This window comes from Columba livia, chromosome 2 (assembly GCF_036013475.1).
Source record: "Columba livia isolate bColLiv1 breed racing homer chromosome 2, bColLiv1.pat.W.v2, whole genome shotgun sequence".
In the NCBI taxonomy this organism is placed as follows: domain Eukaryota; kingdom Metazoa; phylum Chordata; class Aves; order Columbiformes; family Columbidae; genus Columba; species Columba livia.
In genome coordinates this window covers 34,335,311-34,360,470 of record NC_088603.1, presented here as the reverse complement: position 1 = coordinate 34,360,470, position 25,160 = coordinate 34,335,311, and the positions used below count along the sequence as shown (strand labels likewise).

The following is a 25,160-nucleotide window of genomic DNA, read 5'->3' as shown; positions in this document are numbered from 1 at the left end:
TCGAGTCCCCTGATGAAGAAGGAGCTCAATCTGTTTCAGATTGTTACTCTGGACCTCACCTTTTTTCCCCCCATCCCGAAGGAAAAGGAGCTGAAATGTTTCAGGCAGTTCCAGCAGTGAGAGGAAGGATGTTTACTGTCTAGTCACTGACTAGAGCGGATTTTTCATCTACTAAAATGGTTTCACATCCAAGTTCTGGATATGAATATAAACAGTAAGCTTCAGTTATACAAAGCTATGCTTCATCTTTGGTTATTTTATTTGTGACCTTGCTCAGGAATAGAGCAGAGACAGGTTGACTATAGTCATAGCAGGCACTTGGGACACTTTGCATGCCAAATTGCGTCTTTGAAGAAGAGAGCCTTTTCCTATGGGTTCCATGTCAGCTATTTTTGTGAAGTGGAACCTGATTACCATGATGGAGGGAAAGCAACTGTTATATTCAAAGTTCTTGGTTCATGTCCTCTCCTCAGCACATAAAACTTCATGCTGGTTGAAGGTAATGGGCACTGGGAGCCTCGATGGACTGCTGGATGTGGTGGTGTCCTTTAATGCGTCCTTGCATTTCTGGAACTTGTTTGATCACAAGATTTATCTGTTCAAAACTGATTAAATTATCTGTGAATCACAGCAAGGCTTGGGGTGAGATTTGGCAGCATCAGTGGAGGGAGGTGGGCAAGAAGGTTTTGTGGGAGTGTAGGACAGCCTCAGCTTTTATTTTCTGCCACTTGGCACTCACTTTTCATGCTGCTGACAGGAGAACACATGCGGTGCTAGAAAGCTAGGGAGGTGTATGTAGATGGTAGGAAGACAGAGCCATGTGATAGCAATGTGCTGATTATTGGCAGTGTCAGTGATAATGCCCCACAAGCCCCTCATATTTTCCTCTGACATTTGCATTTTAGCAAACTTTGGTGGTTGTTGAATCTTCGTGGCCAAGTCAGAGGCTCTGGACTTATGGCTGGTGCCCTGATTAAATGATGGTTGTGATGTCCATAATCTTGATAGCTGGGCTGGCAAGAAGCATATGACTAGCTACTCAGAGATTATCTGTGACAATCCTAAAGAAGAAAGAGGGAAGAATTTAGCAGTTTTACTTCATTAGTCTCACCACAATGTTGTTGAAACTGGATGGACTATCTGAATTATTTCACTGTCTTCAAAATATCCATGACTTCTTTTATGCATGCTGGAGTTTGTGTCAGTGTGCAAATGTGTGATCTTACTCCCTTTCTTTCACTGCTCCTCTCCTCTGGTGTGCCTACCAGCTGAAAAACACAGTGAGTCCAAGCAGTGTCCTCAGAGTAAGCACTGTTTTTCATCCGTAGAAACACAGCCTCCAGAGAACAGATTAAACAACAAATGTCATATTCGTATATGGCTTCCCTTAGTGTTTTCTCTGTAACTTAGGTAGGACAAAAGTTTCAGACAGGGAATCTGTCTTACAAATCCTACCAAATAGTTTTGTAGGCAAGTATACATACTTTTCTTGTGATGTAACAAAAGATAAACCCTGTTTATTTAATTAATACATATAATCAATATTCAAGACAATGATCATGTAGGACACGTATGGTATATGTTTACCTGAGAGGTTTGTTAACTTTGGCTGAACTTATTCAAACTTTTTTTTTTCTTTTTGGCATAAACAAGCCAACAGCTGATATACTGATAAAATGCCAATCATAGGTACTGTACAACGTATATGAAATCAATACAGCTTTTGTTAGATATAACAGATTTATTTGCATGTGGATTTGTATTACGGAGCACTCAGTGACACAGAATTAGTGGTAGTGGATTTCAGACATTACAAAGAAAAACAAAACAAACAAAAAACCAAACAAAACCCAAACCAGCAATATAGATGAGTTCTATTCTTAACAAAAATCTATGCAGCTTTTGATAGGAACTGGATGACTGCAGAGCAGGCCTATAAAGTCCACTTTTAAAATTCCTTGTACTGTATGTGATCAATCTTAATTGCCAAGGACAATGTAAATGTTCCCTCCTGACTTAATTACATTTTACTCCCGTTTTATGGAAGTGTGAATGAAAACCCAGTGCAAAATTTAGGTGTCTGCAGTGCAGCTGCTTAGATTTGAGCTGGTTGCCCTAATTCACTTTATAGTCAGTGGAGATAAAATGTCATTTGTAAGACATGATTCATCCAAAACACAATATCTGAATCCAAACTCACAAACTCCTGTTTCTCTCCTCTCACAGAAAAGGGGGCCTGGATGATCCGTTCATGTGTAGAAACACTGTAGGTAAACAATATCCAAAGGTGAAGAATCAATACGAGGAACTGGTTCTGTTCTATTTTTCTCCATTTTGAAATACATTTATTTGGTCTTTAATGAGATCCAGTGTGCTTCCAAGTTCTCAAACAGTGTAAGAATTTCTCAACCATTCTCCAAGTTGGCTCAGCTTTGCCAGTGGAGCTCACAGGATAAATTATCTGATTTCGCATGACCCATTTAGTTTTAATAACTTCCCATTCAGACAGCATTCTCACTTGCCAAAACAGAATTTTTCATGAATTACTTAATCAGTAATCAGCACTTACAGATTGGCAGCTTCAGTGAAGGCTGATAGGAAGATGTTCTTGGTTTGTAATACAAGCCTAATATAAGCTCGGAGCTGCTTGCTAGATTTCATCCTAATTTTTTTCAGCCCTCCACAGCCACTTACGTTCCTTTTTCCCAGGTGCCTCTTATTAGCTTGTTGAGAAACTATGGGAAGTGAGACACTGGAACCTTTGAAAGATTCCTGATAGGTATTTACTCTTTCCTTTTTTAACAAGTCAGAAGAATCAAACAATTCTAGAAATTGAGTCACAGTAAGCCAGTAAGAGTAGCTGACTAGTCCATTAGTTTATTATTACCAGAAAGCTACCTAGATCTTAATTAAACAGCGAGTCAGTCTCCCTGAGACAAAAGCAGTTTGGCAAGAATTGGGAAGCAGAAGCTCAAATATATGATTCAATATTTTTCTGTTTCCTTCTTTCATGTGTGGTGAGGTTTTTTTGTGCTTTTGTTTTGTTTGTTGTTTTTGTTTGTTTGTTTGTTTAGAATTACTGCCGAGAACAACATTTAGAAATAAGTGTCTAGCTGTAAACACATGACTGTTTCGAGGCAGTCACATAGAAGGTTGGGACAATAACGTATGTCTTAATTATTATCTGAAAAGTTTGACTGTTAATTGCAATGTGGGATGCTGGGCTCGTTTTCAAATTATGTTTTTCACGAATTGTGTTGCAAATGAATAAGAATACTGGAAGAAAAATGGAAGAATTGCTATTGTCTAACCACAACAGTCTAGGCAGGCTGCCATAAGAGCATTATTGAAGCTCTAATTCAAAAATTAGTCTCAGCTTCAAATGTATTAGTTTAGCCAAGTCCTCCAGTTGGCAGAATGTCTTAAATTTCCTTGATACATGCTGTTGTTTGGGCTGTTAGCTCAATACATCATTAGATAGTTTAGGAATTGCTTGTCCGTAAGTTAATATGTTTAATATCAACTTGTTAATTAGATTGGTTTGGTGTTTTGTTAGAAATAGCTTAGCCTTTATATGATTTTATTATTTTATTTCATTACAGTTACAGATATAACGTTGTTTACAATGGTAGTGTATCCAAGTTTCAGAAAACAATGGAAATGCCTTGCAAGTAAAGTACCAAAAAATGTCTTCTTCCAGGGCTCCAGTGAGAAGGAACAGTTTCTTTTTCTTGTGGGCAAGGAAAATTCATCTTATGTCTTTTTCATGCATAAACCCAGAAAAATGCTATGCATTTACTGTGACTCTCCTCCAGCAGGTTTTACAAAGCTGCTGATGTGGCTTGTCAGGGGGCTGGACCACAGGTGTCTTGTTTTACAGTTCTAAGTGCTCCCAAGTAACCCAAACACTTTTCAGACAGCTAAATGCATGAACACCCCAGAGCTAGAACTCTTCTCACATAGAAGTACACCTAGCAGGATCAAAAATCATAAACATTTTCAGCCTCTATAGCTGAGGTTGCCACTCAAATCCATCTTCCTGTACAAGCCAACATCCCTAATCTTCTATGGATGGTCTCAACTGGGCCCACCAGTTTATGTCTTATGGCAAACTGGTTTGCTTTTCCAATTTCTTAAATTTGCAGACTCCTGTTTGCTTTCAGAAGTTTCCAGGGTTGTCCGTAAGCAGTTAGAGAAAGCTGAAGAGGGAAGAGATTGGGGTAGACAGGACACAGCCTGTTTCTTCTTTTCTGCAGGTGTGCTGGTTATCTCAGCATGGGGAGGGCCATTTCAGTCAGCCACCACTCCTTCCCCACTCCTGCCCCTGCTGTCTCATACTTCCTTGAATAGGTCATTGTAGAAATAATTACAAGATTGCTTTGATCACGTTTTTCCAACAGCCCCTTTGAACAGCTGTCCCACAGGACAACTGAACAGCCAGGAGTCCCAGGAGGGCTGTTGGTGCAGGGTCTGAGGGCTCGTCAAGCTGTAACTCTGGACACAGAGTTGAAAGTGCCCTTGTGTGGATCCATTAAAAAGCCAGTTACTTGGTCTTCCCACACTGGCAGATGTGGAAGACAGAATCTCTCCCTGGCCTTTGGCTAATGCCATCAGCCTTGCTGGGGTGAGCCTTCCCTGCTCTACCACCCAAATGAAAATCACAAAGCCACCTGGATTTGTCCACAGCCTTATTACCTCTGCTAGTGCTACTCTGGCTGTGTTTTACTACCTCTACCAGGAAGAAATGTTATTCTTAACAAAACCAGAGAAACCTATCTAGTCACTGAGCAAAGCTACATCATGCCTCATACAGTGGAGGCTTTCTTCTGTACCCTTGATCGGACATGATTTTCTCTTCCAATCGTCTGCCTTACTGTTTCTGTTCAACAGCTGCAGTGCTCCTATTCAGTGTGAAAAATCAGGCACATTTAAAACAAAACAAAACCAGAACACAACACAAACAAACCAAATGGAAAAAAAAAAAAAAAGGTTTTACAGCATTTCAATACTTGCAAGATGTCGTGAGATGGTTTCATGTTTAAAATTGTGGTATTATTTCTGGCAATTGATCTTATGCTCTTCTTTTGTTGATTTTTCCAACCTCTCAAGAAACTGGAATGAAAATATTTTGCTGATGTTACTTTCCCTGGGAAAAGCTTGTCAACATGGGTCCAGGTTTGTGTTGAAAACTCAAAATATTTGGCATGTGGTTTTGTATTTTCTCTTCATCAGAGAGACTATGTGGGGCTGAGGTCTGTTCACATGGAGGCAGCAAGAGATACTGACTCTGTACTTAAACCAAAAGGCAACCTTGCATATATATATGTGTGCCTACATGCAAATATCTCTTTTTTGCAAATTATAATTATACAAGAAAGCCCCTACTGTTACATTGCAGTAGTTTGCTCATCTGAAAGCTGAGTGGACACTCTAGGGGTGTATATGCTATAGAAACATGTGTATATCTCTCTGACACATTTCTGTAGTGGTTCTGTGAGCAGAGAAATCAATGAAGCTTGATTTTCTATGGATCTGTGTCTTGAGGTTGAGACCCTATCTGGATTTTCTAAGGTCTCATATGAAACGGTGCACTTTTTACCTCAGTGAAGCATTAACTGCAGTTCTCAAATGGCTGCCTATTTTCAGAATACTTTTAAGGACTTAATAGTTTTTAGATTTCAATATCTCTGTCAAATGTGCTTGACAAGCTTAAGTGTTTGAAGATACACAGGGAGGTCTCACACGTACAGAGAGGCAGCACCGTGTCTTAAACCCAGTTTCTATAAAATTGGACTAAAGCATCCTCACACATACATATGGAGAAGAAACATAAAATATGCATTAAAACAGAAAATGTGAATTAAAACATAAATACAGAATTTATCAGCTAAGGAAAAAAGATAAATATGCAGATCAGTCATCAGTCACACAGGGGAGATTTCCCATTAACTTTCAGTGAGAATTTAGCACCTAATTGCAATTTGTCTCTTTCAAAATCTCCTACACAATCTCTTCTGTAAATGTAGCTAAAGCTTCTTACATTAGACATTGAAAAAAAAAAAAAAATCACACGTATGCTCACGTGCCTGGGTTAAAAGAACTTGAATTTTGGTTGCAACTGTCAGAAAAACTTCCTGATTCCAGAGGTCCATTTACATGGTGTGTTGTTGTTGTTGTTAGTTTTTTTGTTTGTTTTTGTTTGGTTGTGTTTTTTTTTTTTTTTTTTTTTTTTAATTTTTAATTAAAAGACATTGATTCATCATTTTGAGATTTGTGTTTAGTTAAAAAAAAAATACTGAACAATCTCCATTGAGGATCTTATTGGCTTTGCAGTTTAATTTTGGCCTGTGAGAGACAGAGCAATAGCTCAATGACAGCATTGTTTTGACAGAAAAGGCCAAACATGAGAGCTTTAAGAGTTTTAATTTCCCTGAGGGGTCGTAAGGTCCCCTGCTTCCAAGTATGTTAAAAAGACAAACCAAACTGAAGAGTTGAGTCAGGTTCATTAGCTCTGGCAAACCACAGGGAATGCATTCTTCCTCGGCTTTGTATTAAAGCAAAAGTTTTGCCATGCACCAAACAATGCTTTTGGCTGTACTTACATTAGTTTTGCCCTTGTCATCATGGCCCAGTGATTCTTGAAAAGTACCAAATGGCAAAGGAAATACGAAAAAGAGATTCAGTTAGGATTACAAACAACCCCCTGCACTCTCTCTTCCACCCACCCTCTGACAGGTGCCACAATTCTGGTTCAAACAACAGCAGCAACAACCCTGGTGGCTCAGGATGCTCCTGAGCTCTGTCATCTTTGAGCACTGAAGACCCAATAGCAGGGACCGTGTCCTGATTCCCTGTAGGAAACAAGGGCAGGACATGGGCTGAGCAGCCATTTGAAGATGCCTTCAGTTTTGAAGGTTGGAAGAAGTACTGAGGGCAGAGGGACAGGTGGCTGCTAACGTGACACAGGAGGAAAGGGTCAAAAGCTGAAGTGAAGAGGTTCACAGGCTGTCAAGAGAAAACTGGGGGTTGAATTAACAGAGGCAGCTTTAGCCTTTCCAGCTATGAGTCATACGAATCATGAAACTACTTGGAATATTTCACCTACTACTATTTCATCGCCTTTATCTTTCACCTCTTCACTTCTCTTTTGTAGTTATATTCCCATTCTGCTGTCTTTCAAGTCACACCCTGCACTGATCTCCTGCTTCCTTGTCCTCTGTTCCCATTTTGGTATCTTTCCATTGCTGAGCATATGTTACATTTTGCTGGCCTTTCCCATCTCAGAAATGCTGCAAGCAGTGCTTCTGAGCTTAAGTCACTGAATAATTTGTCTATGTGATAACATGTTACTAAACTAGCCAGAAATTTTTCTTTCAAAAAAAAAAAGGGAAACTAAAACAATGATTTTTTGTGTAAGTATGCATGACCCATATACATGCCCCTGATGTATACGGCTCTGATAATCCATTCATGCTATTTGTATCCACAGTAAGTTGGTGATATACAACATTTAAAACAGAACTGAGATCCCACTCTTTGATCAGGTTGGAAGGGAGCTAACAACTCAAAAACCTGAAGCAGGTTATTCAGCCAAAAAGCAGATCCCTAGCAGCTCTGAGGGTGAACAGGTTGGTTTTGTTTTAAAGTTGGATGAACCAAGCCAGAAGAAGGTGAGAGGTGCCCAGACTTCCGCAGCGTATCTCTGGCCCACACTGTGGAGCCTGACTAGTCACCTGCCACATTTGTGCTGGTCAGTGAAGTGATGAGGGGCACAAATGTCCCTTCTTGGGACTGGGAGTTGCACCCTGAAACTCCTGTGAGGCCCTGAACCAACAGGATGGCACGAAGCCTTCCCCAGCCCTTCGCTTTTACAGGGTCGTTGCATATAATGCATTTAAAGCCAGAAATAAAAATCTCCCAGGCCAGGCTGCCTTGTGTCTAAGAGCTGGCAGGGTCTCAGAGCGTGACAGAGGCAGTCTGCAATTCACACACATTGGTCCTGGAGTAACATTTGGCAAATTAAAGTTTGTAGGATACTGTTCATGTGAGAGCATGGGCTGAGTCTAGCAGGACTTACTTTGAAGTTCATCTGGATGTGGTACAGGGAGGTGGGCAGCACACAGGTCACCTCCTCCTGCATGGGGAAAGAGGCATTACAAAGAAAAACCTGCTTGCTAGCTTTCTGATGAGATGGGAAGAAGAGAATCAACTCTGTTTATGAAAGGCTAGAAAAGCATCACCCCCTCCCCTGGTCCCCGTTCTGGCAGGACTGCCTGGGGAAGGAGAAGTGATGTTTGGCTGGTTGTACAGTGGGTTGTTGCTTTGGAAAAATCTTGCTTTCTTTTGAATGCCTCCTGCCAGGTCAGGGAGAGCAAATACTCGGACAGGACTGCTGCAAGCAGCTGGGTCAGAGTTGCTGCCTCTCCATGACATCCTTACACCTAGCTCCTGTATCCCAGTACTCCCCAGTTCTGTCTCTGCACTGCCTGTCTTCATGCAGGGAAATTCAAAGTGGCATCTATCAATGATTCCAACAGGGTCAAGAAATCATAGTTTACATCCAAAATGAGAGTTTATTATGCTTTGTCAGGAAAGGTCTGTTTCCAGATTTTATTTTTTTTTTCAATGGTCTAGTTAAAAACTGTATGAAATGCGTGTGGGCATGAAACAACTTGTATTGTTTTTACTGCATTTCTTTTGATTGTGCTACACCATGAAGGAAAAACAAACACATTCAAAAAAAGCAGACACTCCCAGGCCCCACATCTGTAAAGTTGCAGTGGAGTTGCTTAGGTGTCCAGACTCCATCCTGTATCCATTTAAACATAGATGTTTCTATATTTATATAGTAAGTCTCTTGAAAGTGAGAGAAAAAAAACCCTGTGCAGACTTGACTCTGGGAGGTATATTCAAACCTACATTTCTCGCTAGAAGCACTGGAGAAAGTATCTCCTTGGTTTTGCTTTATATTGTACCAAATGAAAACTGTTTAATCTGGAGAATTGGAAGTTCCCCAGTGCCTGCACATGGTCACTGGATCTGATATCCCTTTTGTGTTACTGCTGGTGCCTGCAAGGGGCAGGAAATCCGCAGTCAGCCAGGGCCAAATCTGTCGAGAACAGGGACCCCATTCCCGCAGAGCCCTGCTCTCCCTGCAGTGACAGTTCACTGGAAGTGAGAATTTCTGAACACGACATTTTGAGAGCAACACTGTTTGTTTGTTTATGTTTTTTGTTTTGCTTTTAGTAAAACTCTTTTGCCAGGTACTTCCTGACTAGATGTAGTTTTGCCCTCTGCTCCCTCTACTTTCCTGTGAGGAAAAATAACAGGTATCAGACTCATTCACCAAGCTAAACCTTCTGCAACTCAACAAAAAGAAAAGCAGTACATTTAATTTGAAACAATTCCTATCATGATATTCCCCCAAACTGAAATGATCCAAACTAGAAATAGAAAGGTCTAACTACTATCTACTACGTTTTCCTGGCAATTGTTAGTCCAAATTATGTTATCCGGCAGCTGATTATTTTTAAACGCACTGCAGAGCATATTCATTGCTCTTTTGACACTGTTCACAAGTTATACTTATCTTGCTCAGTCAAAAAAAAAAAAAAACAAACAAGAAATTCTGAGCACTGGCATAATTTTACCCTTTCTTGACAAAATCAAATTACTTCTGATTATACTCCAGTCCTTCACATTAAGTCACACTTTATTGAGTTGTCTTATTGCTGTTTGTATTGTAGCAGTGCCTAAAGACTCGGACAAAGGACACGGTCCTTTTGTGAAGCCTGTACAGGATGGATCCATTATTCTTTTGGGTGTAGATACACCTCTCCTTATAATTACATCCTGAGCTGTGACAAAGTGGCTGCCAGGCAACACAGCTGTCAAAACCACATTGTAGGGCAGCTGGAGAGCACAAATCAAGTGAAATAATAGAAATGTTTGGGACATGAGGTATCACACAGAACAGCCAGTGCTCGTCATGTTCCTGACACCTGATTATGCAACATGGCCTTGGCTAAAGCATCTTCATGCAATAATCCCACTTGCCCTTGCAAAAGGGCTGGCATTGATGTTGCCAGCTGGGGCTCACAGATCTCCCTGGTGTTTTGGGGTCGAGGGGTCTGCAGCACACTTTTCATCTAAGTCATGGTGGCCACATTCCTGTCCCTTTTCTGTGTTTTGGGCCATATCACTCCTCTAAAATAACTGATTTTTATTTTACACTTAACCTTTCAGATTTGCCTTGTGTAATTGGTAATGATCGTTGGTACCACCAAGAAGGAGGTGATGGCAGAACGTGGCTGGTGCAAACCCCATCCTTTTCACAAGTCCCTGCGTAGGCCTGGTTTGTGCTGCTCATGAAGTCATGCACACAGGATGTGGTTAAGCTGATTTAATGATGGACAGCTGCTGAAAGGAGCAGTTCTGCTTTCCCTCACTTCCCGGTTCTGTCTTCCTTGATTCTGCAGCTGTGTGGTCACAATGTGGATTGATTCAGCTGTCTGGACAATGGAAAATTCGTTATTTTCTGAGGTGTTATTTTTCCACCAGATTGATTGATCAGCTGACCAGAGTCAGATGTTTACCAGATCCTGGGTAACGGATATGAAGGGAGTACACATCCATGGGTTCTAGGCAGGATCAGCTTTTCAGAGCAGCCTGCTGTCAGGCCAGCATAGCCAAAAGGCCAAGCTACTGCTGCTGCATTCAGGTGACAGATAACCCAATGTCATACTGATGCTGGAAGGGGCATCTCAGCACCCTGACACAGGCTGGGTACATCTGCCACATCCCTTTCACTGTGGGTACCTCTGCAATTCCAGAGGAGTTCCTTTAGGAAGCATACCAGTGAGGAAAAAATTTCCTTTTTTGCAAGGTTAGTTTCATGGTTAAGCCAGTTCCCTGCAGGGCTGGATGTGTACTAGGGTCAGTCCCTGAAACCAATGGGACCTCATGGCTGGAACAGGGTGACAGCTTTCCATAATGTCTGTGAGAGTGACTTGACTGTAATGCCATTTACCAAGACATTTAGGCACTGATCCATTCAACCTGGAAGAGCATGGCAGCCTTATTTGTAGCTCTGAGGCAGAAGATATATGTAAGGAGAGCCCCACTTTACATTCAGTTCTTTGATCTAAACAGATGAGAATCGAGTGGCAGAAAGGAAGCGACACCTGTACCACTGAGACAGAAAAGGCAGACTCCAGAGATTAAATAAAGCTTCTGTAATTCAAGGTATTGAATTCCAGATAAATGCCTTGAATGTACCTTTCTTCCTTACACGAAGGAAGGACCTAGTTTCTGGCATCTGAATGACTGGAAGCAAGTATTCACCTGAGATGAACTGGTCAGTTTCTCCAGTGCCATTACTGACATGGAGGGCGAAATACCTCACTGAGTCAAGAATCCACTGGGAAGGGAGCAGGGAAGCGCTTCAATCCGTACAACCATAAATAAGCCCTGGGGATCATAGGGTGGCGGAGGCAGGTGGGGACCCTGGGATGTCTCCAGCCCAGGCAAGGCTCAGCTCGGGGCTCTATCCAGTCTGTCCTTGGCAACCTCCAGGAGCGACCGACACCGCCCAGCCCCTGGAGGAACCTGAACTCCTCCTGCCTCAGCTCGGACCCGTCGCCTCTTCCCCGTGTTCCTCCCCGTGGGTACGGGCTCTGTGCTGGGCGCAGGTCACAGGGAGAAGTGGGGACACAGCCCGGGCGGCGATCTCCGAGCGCAAAGGAGTTAACAGGACTTTCTGCCTCTTCCCGCCCGCGCCTCCTCCACCCTTCTCATTACCTGCACTTTATCACTGCCGGAGCCGCGGGGCGGGAGGGGTGGAGGGTCGGCGGGGCTTCCTGCGCCGCCCGGGGCTGCCCGCGGCGGCGGGGCCGCGGAGTGTGGAGGCCGCGGTCGGCGCTGCCAGGGGAAGGTGTGCGAGTGGAGCGCGGTGCGTGCGAGCGCCTGCCCGTTTGCCTGCCTGCCTCCTGCCCGCCTCCTGCCCGTGTGCCTGCCTACCTCCTGCCCGTGTGCCTGCCTGTGGGTGGGAGCGGGGCTGGGGCGACGCGAGGGGAAGGCGGGCGGGCAAAGCGGGCGGGCGAGCGTGTCTGCGCGCCGCAGCCCGGCAGGGATGCGGCATGGCCGTGGGCTCCGTAAAGATGCCGTCGCCGTGTGAGGGCGCGGAGCTGGCCCGCAGCTGGACCTCCGGCGGCGGAGCCCACGAGCCGCCACCGGTGCAGCTGCGGCAGAAGCTGCGGGAGCTGCCGGCGCTGCTGCGGAGCGGACTGACACTGCGGAGGAAGAGCGCTGCCGCCGCCGGCCGGGTGAGTGAGCCCGCGGGCGCCCCGGGGCAGTGCCCCCGCCGCCCCCCCGCCCTGCCAGCTGGGCGGCGGTGCCCGGGGCAGGCGGGGCGCCGCCCGCAGCGCCCGCGGCCGAGCCGCGGTGGGGGACGGGCGCGGGCTCCTGGCGCTGGACCCCCGCGGGGAACCGCTGGGTGGCAGGCAGGGAGGGAGGGAGGGACGGAAGGGGGGCGATCGGGCGGCTCCGCGATGAGGCGGCACCTCGGCGGTCTCCGGGCAGGGGTGCCCGCAGGCCGGCCCCGGGCTCGACCCGCCTATGCCAGCTGTGATAAAAAATGAAATGTCTGTCGGGATCTCCTCGTTCTTCCTTTGGCTCTTCTCTTCCCTCCTTTTCCCTCCCATGCGGCAGAACTTGTGTGGTCCAATGCATGTGCTCACCTGTCAGGAGATGCTGTGCAGGTGTGCTTGGACACTTGTGCAACTGTGTGATAAAGCACTGAACTTCAGCATGCAGTGGAGTGTTTGCAGCTAAAAGGGCTTTCTGGGTGTGCTCTGCCACCCATCTTGGATGTATTCAGAGACTGAGGCCATGGGGATAGGTGGGCGTCATGGGATTCCCTAGCCAAATTTCACTTAAGTTCACTCATTTTTAGAAAGGCTGGTATGGCTTTGTGGGGCTGGCTTGGTGGGAAGCAGTGCTGTGGTGAAGCATGGTGTGACACCTCCAGTGGTTCCCAGCTGCAGTGAGCAGCCACTCATGGCTGAGGAATCTTCTGGTTGTGACTTGAGCCAAATCATGGGGGTGGGATTGTCATCAGGTCACAGCAAAACTGCTTGCAGGCCAAAACTGGACTTAAACCCACCAGCTGAGTTGTTGAACTGAACAGGCTTGGTTTGTCTATGTGGGGAATCAAGAGAGCTGCTGTGTAGTTTTGGTGCACTGATAAAAGCCTGTGTGGGGAATTAGTAGGGAGAAGTTGGCATAATGTGTATTTGTACCCTCATCAACTTTATAGTACTTTATAGATGTAAATAAATGCTTTATCTGCACAGGGAAGTTGTTGCGAAATATAGTGGGGTATGAATTTAAAGCCAACTTCCTGGGCGAATGGTTTGTTATTAGAAGATATGCATGCAAGGAAGATAAAGAGTATTAAGGTAGTATGTAAATTTACTGCAGAATATCTATTTCTGAGTAATATTTTGATTCAGATTCCTGTTCTAGATTAATTTATTTCCTCAAGTGAGTTTAACCCACAGAGTAAAGACTAGTCTGCATGGAGATGGCTAATGACTTTTATTGTTCAGGTGGAATAGTAATCTACTTGACAAGATGTCCATATGAGCACAGAGCTAAGGGGATTCAGTTAATTTCAAATAGCCAAGACTTGCTCTGCCATAACAGGACTTTCCTGATGGATATCTTTCTTCCAATGAAGATGAGTCCTTTTCTGAATTGAGTTTAATTTACTCCACTCTAAAAGCATGCTACCAAAGAAGTGGATGAAGTGTTCAGTGAGATCAGAAACAGTGCAGAACTGCTGCTGGTAACTACGTTTGTTTGCAGGCAGGTCTGAAATAGTGCTTTAGCACAACAAATTCATGGTGCTTCAGGGAAACACCATACAGAGCAGGCTTAGTTTTATCCTCATGGCTATTCCTCACTGCTACTGAAAGCATTTGATGAGTGGTACAACAGTTGCTCTGTAAATATTTGGAGTGGGTGAGTTCACACCCTGGTAAGAAGCCTGGGTAGCTCCTGGGTCATGCAGCTGCTCAGTTGTGCTTGCTGAAGCCTTGGTCACATCTTGTATTATATAGTCCCAGCTGAGGCTCTGCCTGTCTTTGCTGATGTGCTGCGTTACGGCCCAGCAAACAGTACGTGACAGATTTAGTGTCATCTGTGGCTTCACTTCCCGGTACCCTGTGGGTCATCTTGCAAAGTTTTTCTTCACCGTCTGTCCTGGTAGGAAGAAGGCTGGAGGGAGGATGGTGAGTTTGTAAGGCAGGCTGGAGTCAACCCAGATCTTGGGAACAGTGGGTGATGCTGTGTGGAGGTGCTGTATGGCTCCAGCAGGACCTTCTGTCTGGTGGCTTGGTCCTGTGTGGAGAACAAGTCTGCTATGCTCTACCGTCTCAGAGTTTGCAGGGATTCTCCTGAAGATGGAATTATTCCTGAGGGCAAGTGTCTGGTGGGGTGTTCCGAGGTGCAGGTAGTTCTAGGAGTCCAGTAGCGAGGTTAATGTGACTTGTTCCCTTTGGAAACAAAGTGGACACCTGGGGTGCATGGATGGTCTCTCCCACACACGTGATTCTCCAGGGAGCAGTCTGCCTCTGTTAGTTGTGCCCCATCTTGATTCCTGTCTGCCCTGTGCGTGTGCCTTTTCCCCCCAGAAATTGAATTTTAGGGGCACAACACTTCTCACATATTTCTATTTAATGTGGAGAATAATTTCAACTGTCAAAATGACAGTATTTGGGAAAGTGAAGGGGTATGTTACAATTATTAAAATGCAGCATTTTTTATACTTTCCCTTTTAAACATGACTCTTAAATTTAAGAAGTCTTAAAATAAGATTGGAGTAAGGTTGCATAACATAGATATTAAACAGAAATTTATTTTTTATTCACCTCAACAAAATATTTCAAGTTAATCCAAAGTTCATTTTTGGAAGGCTTTGTTTGTTTATGAAATTTCCCTTCCCTCTATCCCTTTGAAAAAAAAGAATAACCTTAGTCTGATCTTCCTCTCTAGTGACTTTTTCTTCATGCTTTTTTGTTTGTTCAAACACCAAGCTGAGAGTCTTATTTGTCCAGCTGGTTTTATCAGGAATGTTATTCACTTAGGTGAGCTGTTTTCAAGTAAATGCTGACCAGCTGAAATTCTGGCTTGTTTAATTTCCTAGAAAAATATTATGACCCCTGAACAGGGGGTCTGCCTCTGATGCTGACTTGCTGAGGGACGGCCTGCAGTGTTATTTGCTTCCTCATCTATAAAGCAGGGATAATCTACATGCGTGCATGCTTGGGGACTATGGATAATAAAATATAATGGAAGTGTTAAGGATGCTGTAATTGTTTTAAGGATGTACTTTACTGCATGCGGTTCAAATACTTCCTGTGGTGTGTGTGTGGGGTTGGGAAGCATTGCCTAGCAGAGGATAGTATACAAACAAATGGAATAAATTTTACAAACCAATATGGGGTGGATTACTTTTTAAAATAGATTTGAGCTTTTCAGTCCTTGGCCTTTGGCACTAGACTGTTTAATAGCACATAAAACTAACCTCTAATTCGTTTGCTAGGAAAACCCAATGTGTTGGTTTTTTGTTTGTGTTTTTTTTTTTTTTTAAATACCTCCTGGACTTTGAACTGGATGTTGGCTTTGCCCCTTATGGTGTTTTTTCTTAAATTTGGTCTTAGGGTGGGTGCAGCACAGGTGTCTGAGGTGGCACTGGGGGTTAGGCTGCAGTTGCAGGGTGAGCTGTGAGGTGTTGGTTTTACTGCTCAGTCTCTGCTTGGTGCTTCTTTGTTTATGCTGGATAAATCAGCAGAAAATGATCCAGTCTTTTGCTGTGGTAGTTGTGTTTGTGTGTGAGTTTGTGCAAAGGCAGAGGAGGGCTCTGCTGCCGTGAGTCACTGTGCCCTGTGGAACTATTCCACTCTGCCATGTGTTTTCTCAAAATTTTTAGAAAGTAGAACCCTTCTGTTTCCCAGTTTGCCTCCTTGAGGTATGTGTTAAGTGTACATGTAGCAAGCATGAGCATTTGGTTATGAACTGTTTTTGCTGTTCTTCCTGGTGCTTGCTAAAGATGTCTTCCTCTCCTTCCCTTTTTCTTGTAACTGATGGTGAAATACAGGTCCCTGTCCCTGGAAGCACCAGTAACCCCAGCGATGAGGCCCTGCAGGCACGTCGATGGAGCAGTCACTCCATCATGCCAAAAAGCCTTTTCACCACAGTCTGTTGGACTCTTAATGGAGCTAATGCTGCTCCTGAGTAAACTTCCTTAACACCTGAGAGAGCAGGGCAACACTCAGAATTCGGAGGAGGAATTATGTTGCACACATGCAGAAACACACATGCATTTAAAATTATCTCTTCTGCTTTCTAGGTTCACGTTTACACATAAGCAAAACAGTGTTGTTATACATGAGCATGGATGTTGCCTTTTGTTACAACAGTGGAGCTGAAAAACCTTTTGGATGTCATGGTGTCAAACCCTGTTACTCTGGTATTATGAAAGATCTTGCTCACCTGTACAAACCTTTGCCATGGGACTTGTCTTTTGGCTTGCTGGAAGTTGAAGAGGCACCATGACTATTTTCTCTTCTGAGACCCCTTTTATGAGGTTCCTAGAGGTCTTCAGACAGGAAGATGTTCTCAGACTGTCTTCACCTTAGCTCTGTTTTTAGTGACATTGCTGAATGTGTATGTCAGGCTGTAAGGTGACAGGTTGAAAATAAACCACAGGAGTTAGGGTATGGATGCTAAAAGTTTACGTGAGTTCAGGGTGAGACTGGATAAGTTTGTGGAAATGTATTGAACATACATAATCTTCACCAGGCACAGAAGGTTCCTGAGCTGAAAATAGCTGGAGGGTTGGAGTGTATTAGAGATATCTGTCATATATTCTGGCACTGGCAGTTGTCATGCTGTTGGAGGCAACTCTTCTTTGGCAGGGGAAAAAAATCAAATTATATGCAATCTGTTTTAATTAAATGAGTATCCGAACCTCTCAGCTCATATTTTGCTAAACCTTTTTTCACTTCTTGTAAGAATCTTTCAGCTGCTTATGTTATTCAAGTTACTGTCCCCTAATCAATTAATCCTGTGATTGGGGAGACTGTAGTGTTGTTGTAGATGAGGTTTTGCCAGGACACTAGAAATTCCCTGCTGGAAATACTCAGAATTTCCAGACCTTCTTTCCATGGCTACATTATGGTGCTGGTTGATAGTCACATTTTGACTGACCCAAGGTTTGCGTTGTACTCAGGTAGTCTTCCCATCGAGGACTGACATTTATAGCAGTCCATATCCTGTTGGCAGCTCCTTTTCTTAGTGGTGCCTCAGTGACCTTGTGTTTCATGCTGCTGAATTACACCGCTTTCCTAACACTCCACTTCTCAAAGCCAGCTAATATTCCTGTATGTCATTCTGTTTACATTTGTTTTGACAATGCTTCTCATTTTGTGACATCAACACATTTCATTTGCACCTTTATGCTCATTTGACCAGTATTGTTAATGAGGAGAAAAAAATCAGGAGAACAATTGCTCTGGTACCCATGTTTATATGTACTATAGAAGCTTCAACTTTGGCATTTTTCCTGCATTAAAGAGATGTGGTGTTGTGGTGTGTAGATGCTGCACTGGCTGAAATCAGCACATAAAACCATGAGATTGGCTCAGTGAATCAAAAGTTTTACTGTCAGAAGTATTATTGAAGTAGGCTGATTGATATTGGTGACATTTTGCTTTAAAGCCTGCTATAGAGATTCTTCTCAGTAACTTAATACCCCCATCACTTTGTCAGTTATTAAGTGACTAAAAATAGTCTCAGTAAGTAGTCTTGAATTTTTCCTATTGTAATCGGGCTTATTATGTATTCCTGCTAAATGTATTTGATTAAGATAATTGTCTTTCACAGTATCCTTTAACTTGTCAGGTCTGTGACTGGTGACACATGAAATGTTGAGTAATGAGTAAAACAGCTTAGTGACAGTGACCATGGTAGCTGATGGGGAATTTCAGTGTCTCTGGTGTTTATTTGCATAATAATTTTTTTCACAGTCAGTGTTCAGTGAATTAGTAAATTGAGAATAGCCCATGTGTTATGACATCTGAGAAGTTACGGCAGGGTTCAATTAACTACAGTGGAATGAAATGGAAGGCAAGCCCCCTTTTCTGCTCTAGGAAGTGACCTAATAAGTTTTGCAGAATGCAAAGTTATTTTTTCTCCATGTGGCTGTGGATTAATCGGGTTAGCAGGATGCTGCCTACTGCCTGTGGTCTCACACTGGCACTGGGGGTGAAGCTGGCAGTGCTTGGACTGACATCTCAGCTGCTTTTGAGCACCCCTGGGGAGGGCCGGGTGCAGGACTAACAGGTGCCACTGTCAACACATGGGGAAGAGGTGCCATCATGTGGCTTTTGTTCATGGAAGGTGCCAAAAATTGACATCGGCCTCTTGACACAGAGAAAATGCAGCAGCTGGGTCTAAGCTTGGGACAGGTTCTGAGCTTATTGTCTCTGTTTTGGCCAGAGCGTATCCTGGTAAGTCCACAGTTGTCTGCTATAAAACACTGTCTTTAACTCCTTTCCTCCTCTGCAAATCAAGCTCAGGGTGAAAATATGTGGAGCTAATTTTGCCCATGCTTAGTCTTTAAGCACTGCTTTTCTTGTGTTAGTAATAACAGCTTTAGTTAGGGACTCCAAAAGAAAATATCGGTCAGTCCTGCATGTGTTTGTAACTCTGATTGAACAAGGACCTTGCTACTTTCACTTTTCGTTTTGCTCCTGTTTCTGAGGGGTGTAGCCTGTGTGTCCTCAGATGTGGTGTTGCCATGTGTGGCTCAGAAACCCATCAGGGAAATCTATGCAGGAAATAAGATCAGCTCCACTGGAATTAAAAGGAATGTGTTAGAGTGCTTACAACATTTCTGCTAGTGTTACATCTTGCAGAAAAGCTTGATTTAAATGTGAGCTGATTGCCCCCTCAGTTATCTATTTAAAGGGAAAAACCAAAATTCACTTTGTGGAACTGTATACTTTAATTTGCTTGGTTTCAAACCTGCACTACTGGTTAATTCACGCTAGATTTCCCGTCCACCAAGATAAATGGACAAGTGCCGCACTGTACAATTATGACAAACTCAGTTAACGTTAGTATTCAGCTGTTGTAACTTGTATGGCCCCAGTGGTTTGAATTCCATTTGCTCTGTGATGAAATTGCAAAACAAGCTGTACATTTTTATGCTGATGAAAACACTGAAAATAGGAGGCGATAGCTTTTAAAAGCAGGGGAAAAAAACGAAAGCAGATTATGCCATCTTTTCAACCTAATTCATGGAAAGTTGTTGTAACAAAACAGATGTTTTATCCATAATATGTAACAATTAAAGTAATATTTCACATATGGGAAAGGAAGTTGCTTGTGCTTTATACTTGTACTCTGCGAATTTATACTTATACTATGTAACTTTATACTTACACTAGGTAACTTATATTATGTCACTTTGTATTTATGCTATATAACTTGCTTATTCAGCTATAGCTGAGGTGCTCCTCTCTACCCATGGTGGTCGTCTCCTTGGCATGTGAGACATCTTCTATTTGGGGTTCATACTAATGTTTAGAAAAAGAGCCATAGCATTGGTTTAGGCTCAGTATGGTGCTGTAGGACTGAAAATAAAATGGGACATCCTGGACAGAACAAGGGTACCCAGTTCTTCTGTAGTTCCTCAGGGCCAGCGTGCCTGCACCATCCATGCCTTGCCCTGCTGAAGATGACAGGGCACGTTTCTTTGTACACAAACTCCAGAACCTCTTTTGCTCTGAGTCAGGCTGCCATGAAGATCCCTTGGGGTCCATGTTCACGGATCCATTTTTGTGCAATGTTTAGATTGTTTAGATTGTGCAATGTTTAGATTTAAAACTTCACCCATATGACACCTTTTGATTTGAACATTTTTCATTATATCTGCACTTTTGGCAAAGGTTTAAGGATAAAAATGAAGTCATTTGGGCTCTAAAGTTAAAAGCCATGGAAGCAGGATCTGAATATTTTCAAGTTCCAGATGTAAAAGGCAGTAGCTATTCATAATTGTCACAGCATCTTTTATGTCAGTTAACTTGTAGTTTGACTTGGGTTAGTCTGACCTTGTAAAATGATCTACTTATGGCTGTTGTATTAAGCTGGGGTCAATTATTAATATTTAAATACTCTACAGTTTATTCTGATGAATTCCTTTTTCACAAGATATTTTCCCAGAGAGAACACAGCAGGCCAACTGATTTAAAGCCAATATATTTTTTCATAGTGCAAAAAGAAAATATTCTGCTTATTGAAAGTAAAAAAAAAAAAAGCCCTTCAATTTATATAAATACCAGTATAGCTGTATTCATAGCACCAGTAAATATTTTTTACCTTCAGTTTTGTAACTAAATTAACCTGTTAAAGCTTGAAATGTCAGGTGATTTCTGCTTTGCCTTTTTTAAAAGATTGATTTTAAGGAATGCAAGTTGTTTTGGTTTGGTTTGGTTTCTGGATTTGGGGAGGGTTTGCTTTCTTTCCTTGCTTTCTGAACCTCATACCTAAGTCTTTACATGACTGAGACACACATGGGCTGCATGAATTAGAGCAATAAGGAAATGAATAGTTCGAAGGCTCTCCAGCAGTCTTGTTGCTTAATTATGGAGTGGATTTTATGTGTCTGCTTTTGGTTACCTGCTGGTAGCTTCTCCTGCTGTTGGCCCTTCTGAGCATCTCTGCAGGCTGTGTATTGGCATCATTGGTGGGACTGTGAAACAAGCAGCACCAAGTAAGGGGCTGTGGCTGCTTACAGCGATATTACTGGCCAAAGGGATTGCATGTCAAACAGTGCCCTTCGTGATGCAGCAGACAGTATGCAGCCTGCAGGTCAGTAACGAGGTGCAGTAAACCAGAGGAAGTATGGCATTTTGGATTAAGCATTTCTCCCTCCCAAGAAAAAAAAAAAGCAAGTACCATTGAACCAAACCAAACCAAACTAAAAAACCCCAAGTCAAACAAACAAACAAACAAACAAATCCCTAACCAAACAACCCCCAAACCCAACAGAAAATTGATGTCCAGACCACTTATGAGCATTGAGAATTAATGGTGTTGCTTGGGGCGTGGAAGCCGAAGCAGAGCAGGTGTGTTTTTTTTTTTTTTTTTTTTTTTTTTTTTTAATTTGTTTTAAGATTATAAGCATTTAATTGTGGTTTTCTGGCTCAGTACTGGCTGAGAGAGTTAGACTCAGTGGTCCACTTCATAATTTCAGATGGATGTAATAGTTCGCTGTCATAGACTGCTACTGCATACTGTTAAGCAGATGCTCCGTTTCATCCCATAGGTGAATGCACTTCAGTGATGCATAAATTCATTTTTAAAATATGGAAAGAAGGGGAGAAGAACAATGCATATGCATGGTTAGCTCTGAAAGTCACAAAGCTGTTGTTTACTGGATGGCTGAAGGAATGAGCTAAAAGAATCCCTTAGGTCTGGTCTGGGTCCCAGCTCATGTACAATCCAGTGCTTTGTTGCAGTTTGTCATTTCTGCAGCATCTGAAGCCTCTTGGCAGCAAAAGCAAATCTGGGGGTGCGGGCTATGAATCTGCTGCTGAATCTGGGTTGCAGGATGAACCAAGATTTGTGGTGTTAAGGAAGGCCAAAGTCATGGGAGATGCAAGTGCTGAAGGAACAAAAGCAGCATCTAGTAGTTAGCTGCCAAAGATGAAAGGTGAGGACACAGCGTCTTCCAAGCTTAAGTGTGTTTTGTCTTGAGAAGGATAAATTGTAACGTCTGTCTGTGCTAGCACTGAATTGTGCTAACTGTAATAGCAACATAGGAATTCTTTCAAGTAGTCTTCCTCAGCATTTTGTTGGGAAAAAAATAGTTAAGGAACAAAATATCCTGCTAGATTAATTGTTATAAATACTTTTGAAAACTTAAACAGAATTTAGCTTCTCTTCACAAAAAATAGCATAATCATGTCCAAAAATGGACCTTGGATACTATAAAAACTTACACCGTACATGCCATCGTAAAGTTAAACTCTGTCAGCTCGAAGAGTGTTTACAAATTATTAAAAGAACTGTTCTTATTCCTTGGTATCCACATGTATGAGAAAGATAGATAAAACTGGTCAGCCTGATAGAGCATAGTCATTCATAAATATTGCCTTTGTAATTGTCCTTGACAGCAATTGCTGGAACAAAATACATAAAATGCAAAAATAATAATAGTAGTTAAATGAATACCTCTTTATTTATATTTTATTTCTTGTGTTGAAGGATACAAAGAGGAACATTCAGCAGATATTTAATTTCTTGTTTTATCTCATTAAACAGCCAGTCCCCAAACAAATGAGTTTCAGATTAGTTTTACCAAAGCTATTTGTCTAATTATGGCTCTCACTGCACTTGAATGAATGGCTGCAAATCAATAGGTCTCTTAGGTTGCCAGGACATGCATTAAAACTGGTGAATCTCCAAGCTGAATAGCAGGAGTGATGTCTCTTGTTTTTTCCTGTTGAGGTGTCTGTCCTCAGTTCACAAAGTGTGTGCATAAACTGAGAATTTATCTTGAGTCCTGCTTAAAAAGTCCCACTTTTGAGTTGATAATCTGCAATTCAATGTGGCAATAAATATGTACATTATACTGGTAGAGGTTTTATTGAACAACAACAAAAAAAACAACCAAACCCTAAACAATTATTTCAGAGGAAGCTAGTGTAGACACAACACATGTTGTATTGGGTCAAGATTGTGGTTCATCTAGTCCTATATCCATAAGTTTTAAGACTGATCTGACAGGTAACTGTTTTAGCCACAAATAAAACATTTCTTATGCTTTCAAGAGAGTGTGTGGGCAAATGTTTTTTTTCTGGTTTCAAATAGGTAGAAATGATGGCTTATACTCTTACTCTTGGGGGTTGTTACCACCAGCTGTTGTAGTTACAGTTCTTCACGTTACTCATATACAAATTCAGCCTTTTAATGAATCTGGCTAGTATTTTCACTTCAGACTCATCTTGGAACTCACATTTACAGACCTTGTGTGTGGTGTTTGGTGATAATGACTTTACAGGGGAAGTAAAAGTATGTTTTGGTTCATTCTGTTGTTAATGAAAGCTTGCTTTTTTTATTTTTTTTTTTTAAGTAGTTTTGAATATCACACCTTTAATGTCAGTGACCTTTCTGTTATTCTTATGAGGCAGGGAACTTCCAGCTTCTGCACAGTTAGTTTTTATATATTAGTTTTTAAAGCAAGCAATCCCAGCCTCTCTGGATGACTCTTTCCATGCTGTGATAATTTTTGTTACCTTGTTTTGAACTCTGTCTGGTTTTGCAATGTCCCTTTGAACTTGTGATGGCTTGTGCTGTATGTAATATTCTAGATGAGACTGCACCGCTGATTCATATAAATCATGTAATTTCTTCCCTCTCTCCACCATATAGGCTTTTCATCCTAACAATCTGCTATCTTTTGAGACTTCCTGGTGACACAGATTAGTTCTTCACTGAAATGGCTTTGCAGCCATTCAGGTTGCTTTCTTTAAGCTGATATAGTTAATTTAAAGCCACATAAGTTGTCAGCATTTTTTCCTTCCAATGAATGTTATTTTGTATTTGATGTGGATAAACATAATATAACATGGAGTTGTCCACTTGCCTACCTTGACTAGGTCCACCTGAAGTTGTTTATAGACTTCTAATTGCTTATATGATTTTGATTAGTCACAAAATTTCCTTATTCTGATACTGACATCACAAATATGTTTTATTGAACAGCATTCAGCCCATGGTATACCATTGGGACTTATTTGTGATTTCTTTGCCTCAATGGAAACTGACCATTTAATCCTGGTTTTGTTCTTCATTACTTTGCTATTGCTTCAGGAAAGACTGCTTTACCTTCTTTATGGGGAATTCTGTGTCTTAGGATGAGCCTGTTTGATGTCTGTTAGAGATACAACTATAGAGTATTGCTGTGTAGATGGTCTCTGAACATACAAGAAAACCAGCTTATATCATGTCAGTATTGATCTTGTTACAACACACTATGTCTAAGGCTTCCCTGTTCTTGTAAGAAATAGAAGAATATTCATGACTGACAAAACTCATGTTCAATGGATGGACAACTGTTTGGAAGGCTCTACACAAACTAGTAATCAACAACTTTGTCACATAATCACTGCACAGGGCTCTGCAAGAATATCTCTGCTCTGCTGCTGTCTGTATTTTATTTTAAAACTGCACTGATGTAGTGAATATTCTTGTTAAGAAGTAGCTACCTGTCCAATACACTAAAGAAGAAAAAGCAGGGAGAGGAAGAGAGTGGTTTATTCTTTTTATTTATTTATTTTTTTTTTTTAATTTCCTACCTAGGCAACTTTATGGTAAAACTGCTGCTAGGAACAAGCAAGTCACTTGCCAAAGATATTCGAAGAACATTGCATTACAGACAACTGCTCTCTAGTCTTATAAAGCTCTCTGTTAAAAACAGGGACAGAAAATGTCCACGTAGTGCACTTTTGCATTTAAACACGAAGTGTAGCTAACACGAGCAATGCTGCTTTTAAATCAAAGTTGTGGTCTTATTAAAAACAGTGGAAACTTATGCTCGTTGAGAATCCATTTATTGTGGCTGTAGAAAAGGAGCTACTGCAGTTGTTTATTAATAGCAAAACACGTTAGAGGAAAATTTATGGCAGGATGGTGGGAGTGGATAAGGAAACATCACATTCTTTCATTCTGTAAATAAAAATAATGCCAAAGAAGCTCTCCTATCCAGAGACAATAATAATTTATTTTTATAAACCCGAGTTAAAAACTGTCCCTGTTACTGAAGAACTAATGGCAGATTTTGTGAGACTTCCAAAACTGGAAACCTGATTTAAAAATAAAAAATTATTTAAGTTAAGCAAGAAAGAAGACTGAATCTTCATCCTTTCATTTAGCAGTTGTTGGTGTTATCTGACTTTTAGAAACAAAGCTAAATACTGAGAGTCTGTGAGTCATCTTCTTTTCAGCCTGTGCCAACTCCAGTTTCACTATGTGCATGCTTGTTTCTTTATGCTGTGACTTTTTCCCTCCTAAGTTAGTCATTGTTATCT

At 42.0% G+C, this 25,160-nt stretch overlaps 1 protein-coding gene across 4 annotated transcripts in view; it reads left to right on the top strand.

The window, feature by feature from the left end:
* The first annotated feature begins 10,020 nt into the window (after positions 1-10,020).
* Positions 10,021-25,160, top strand: part of RAPGEF5 (Rap guanine nucleotide exchange factor 5) — a 162,622-nt gene continuing 147,482 nt past the window's right edge. For 2 of the 4 annotated variants that reach the window (XM_065051279.1, XM_065051277.1), the window contains exon 1: positions 11,678-12,323. In XM_065051279.1, the coding sequence (XP_064907351.1) occupies positions 12,138-12,323 (186 nt within the window). In that variant the 5' untranslated portion in view covers positions 11,678-12,137. The other 2 variants (XM_065051278.1, XM_065051280.1) reach the window with 2 other exon arrangements.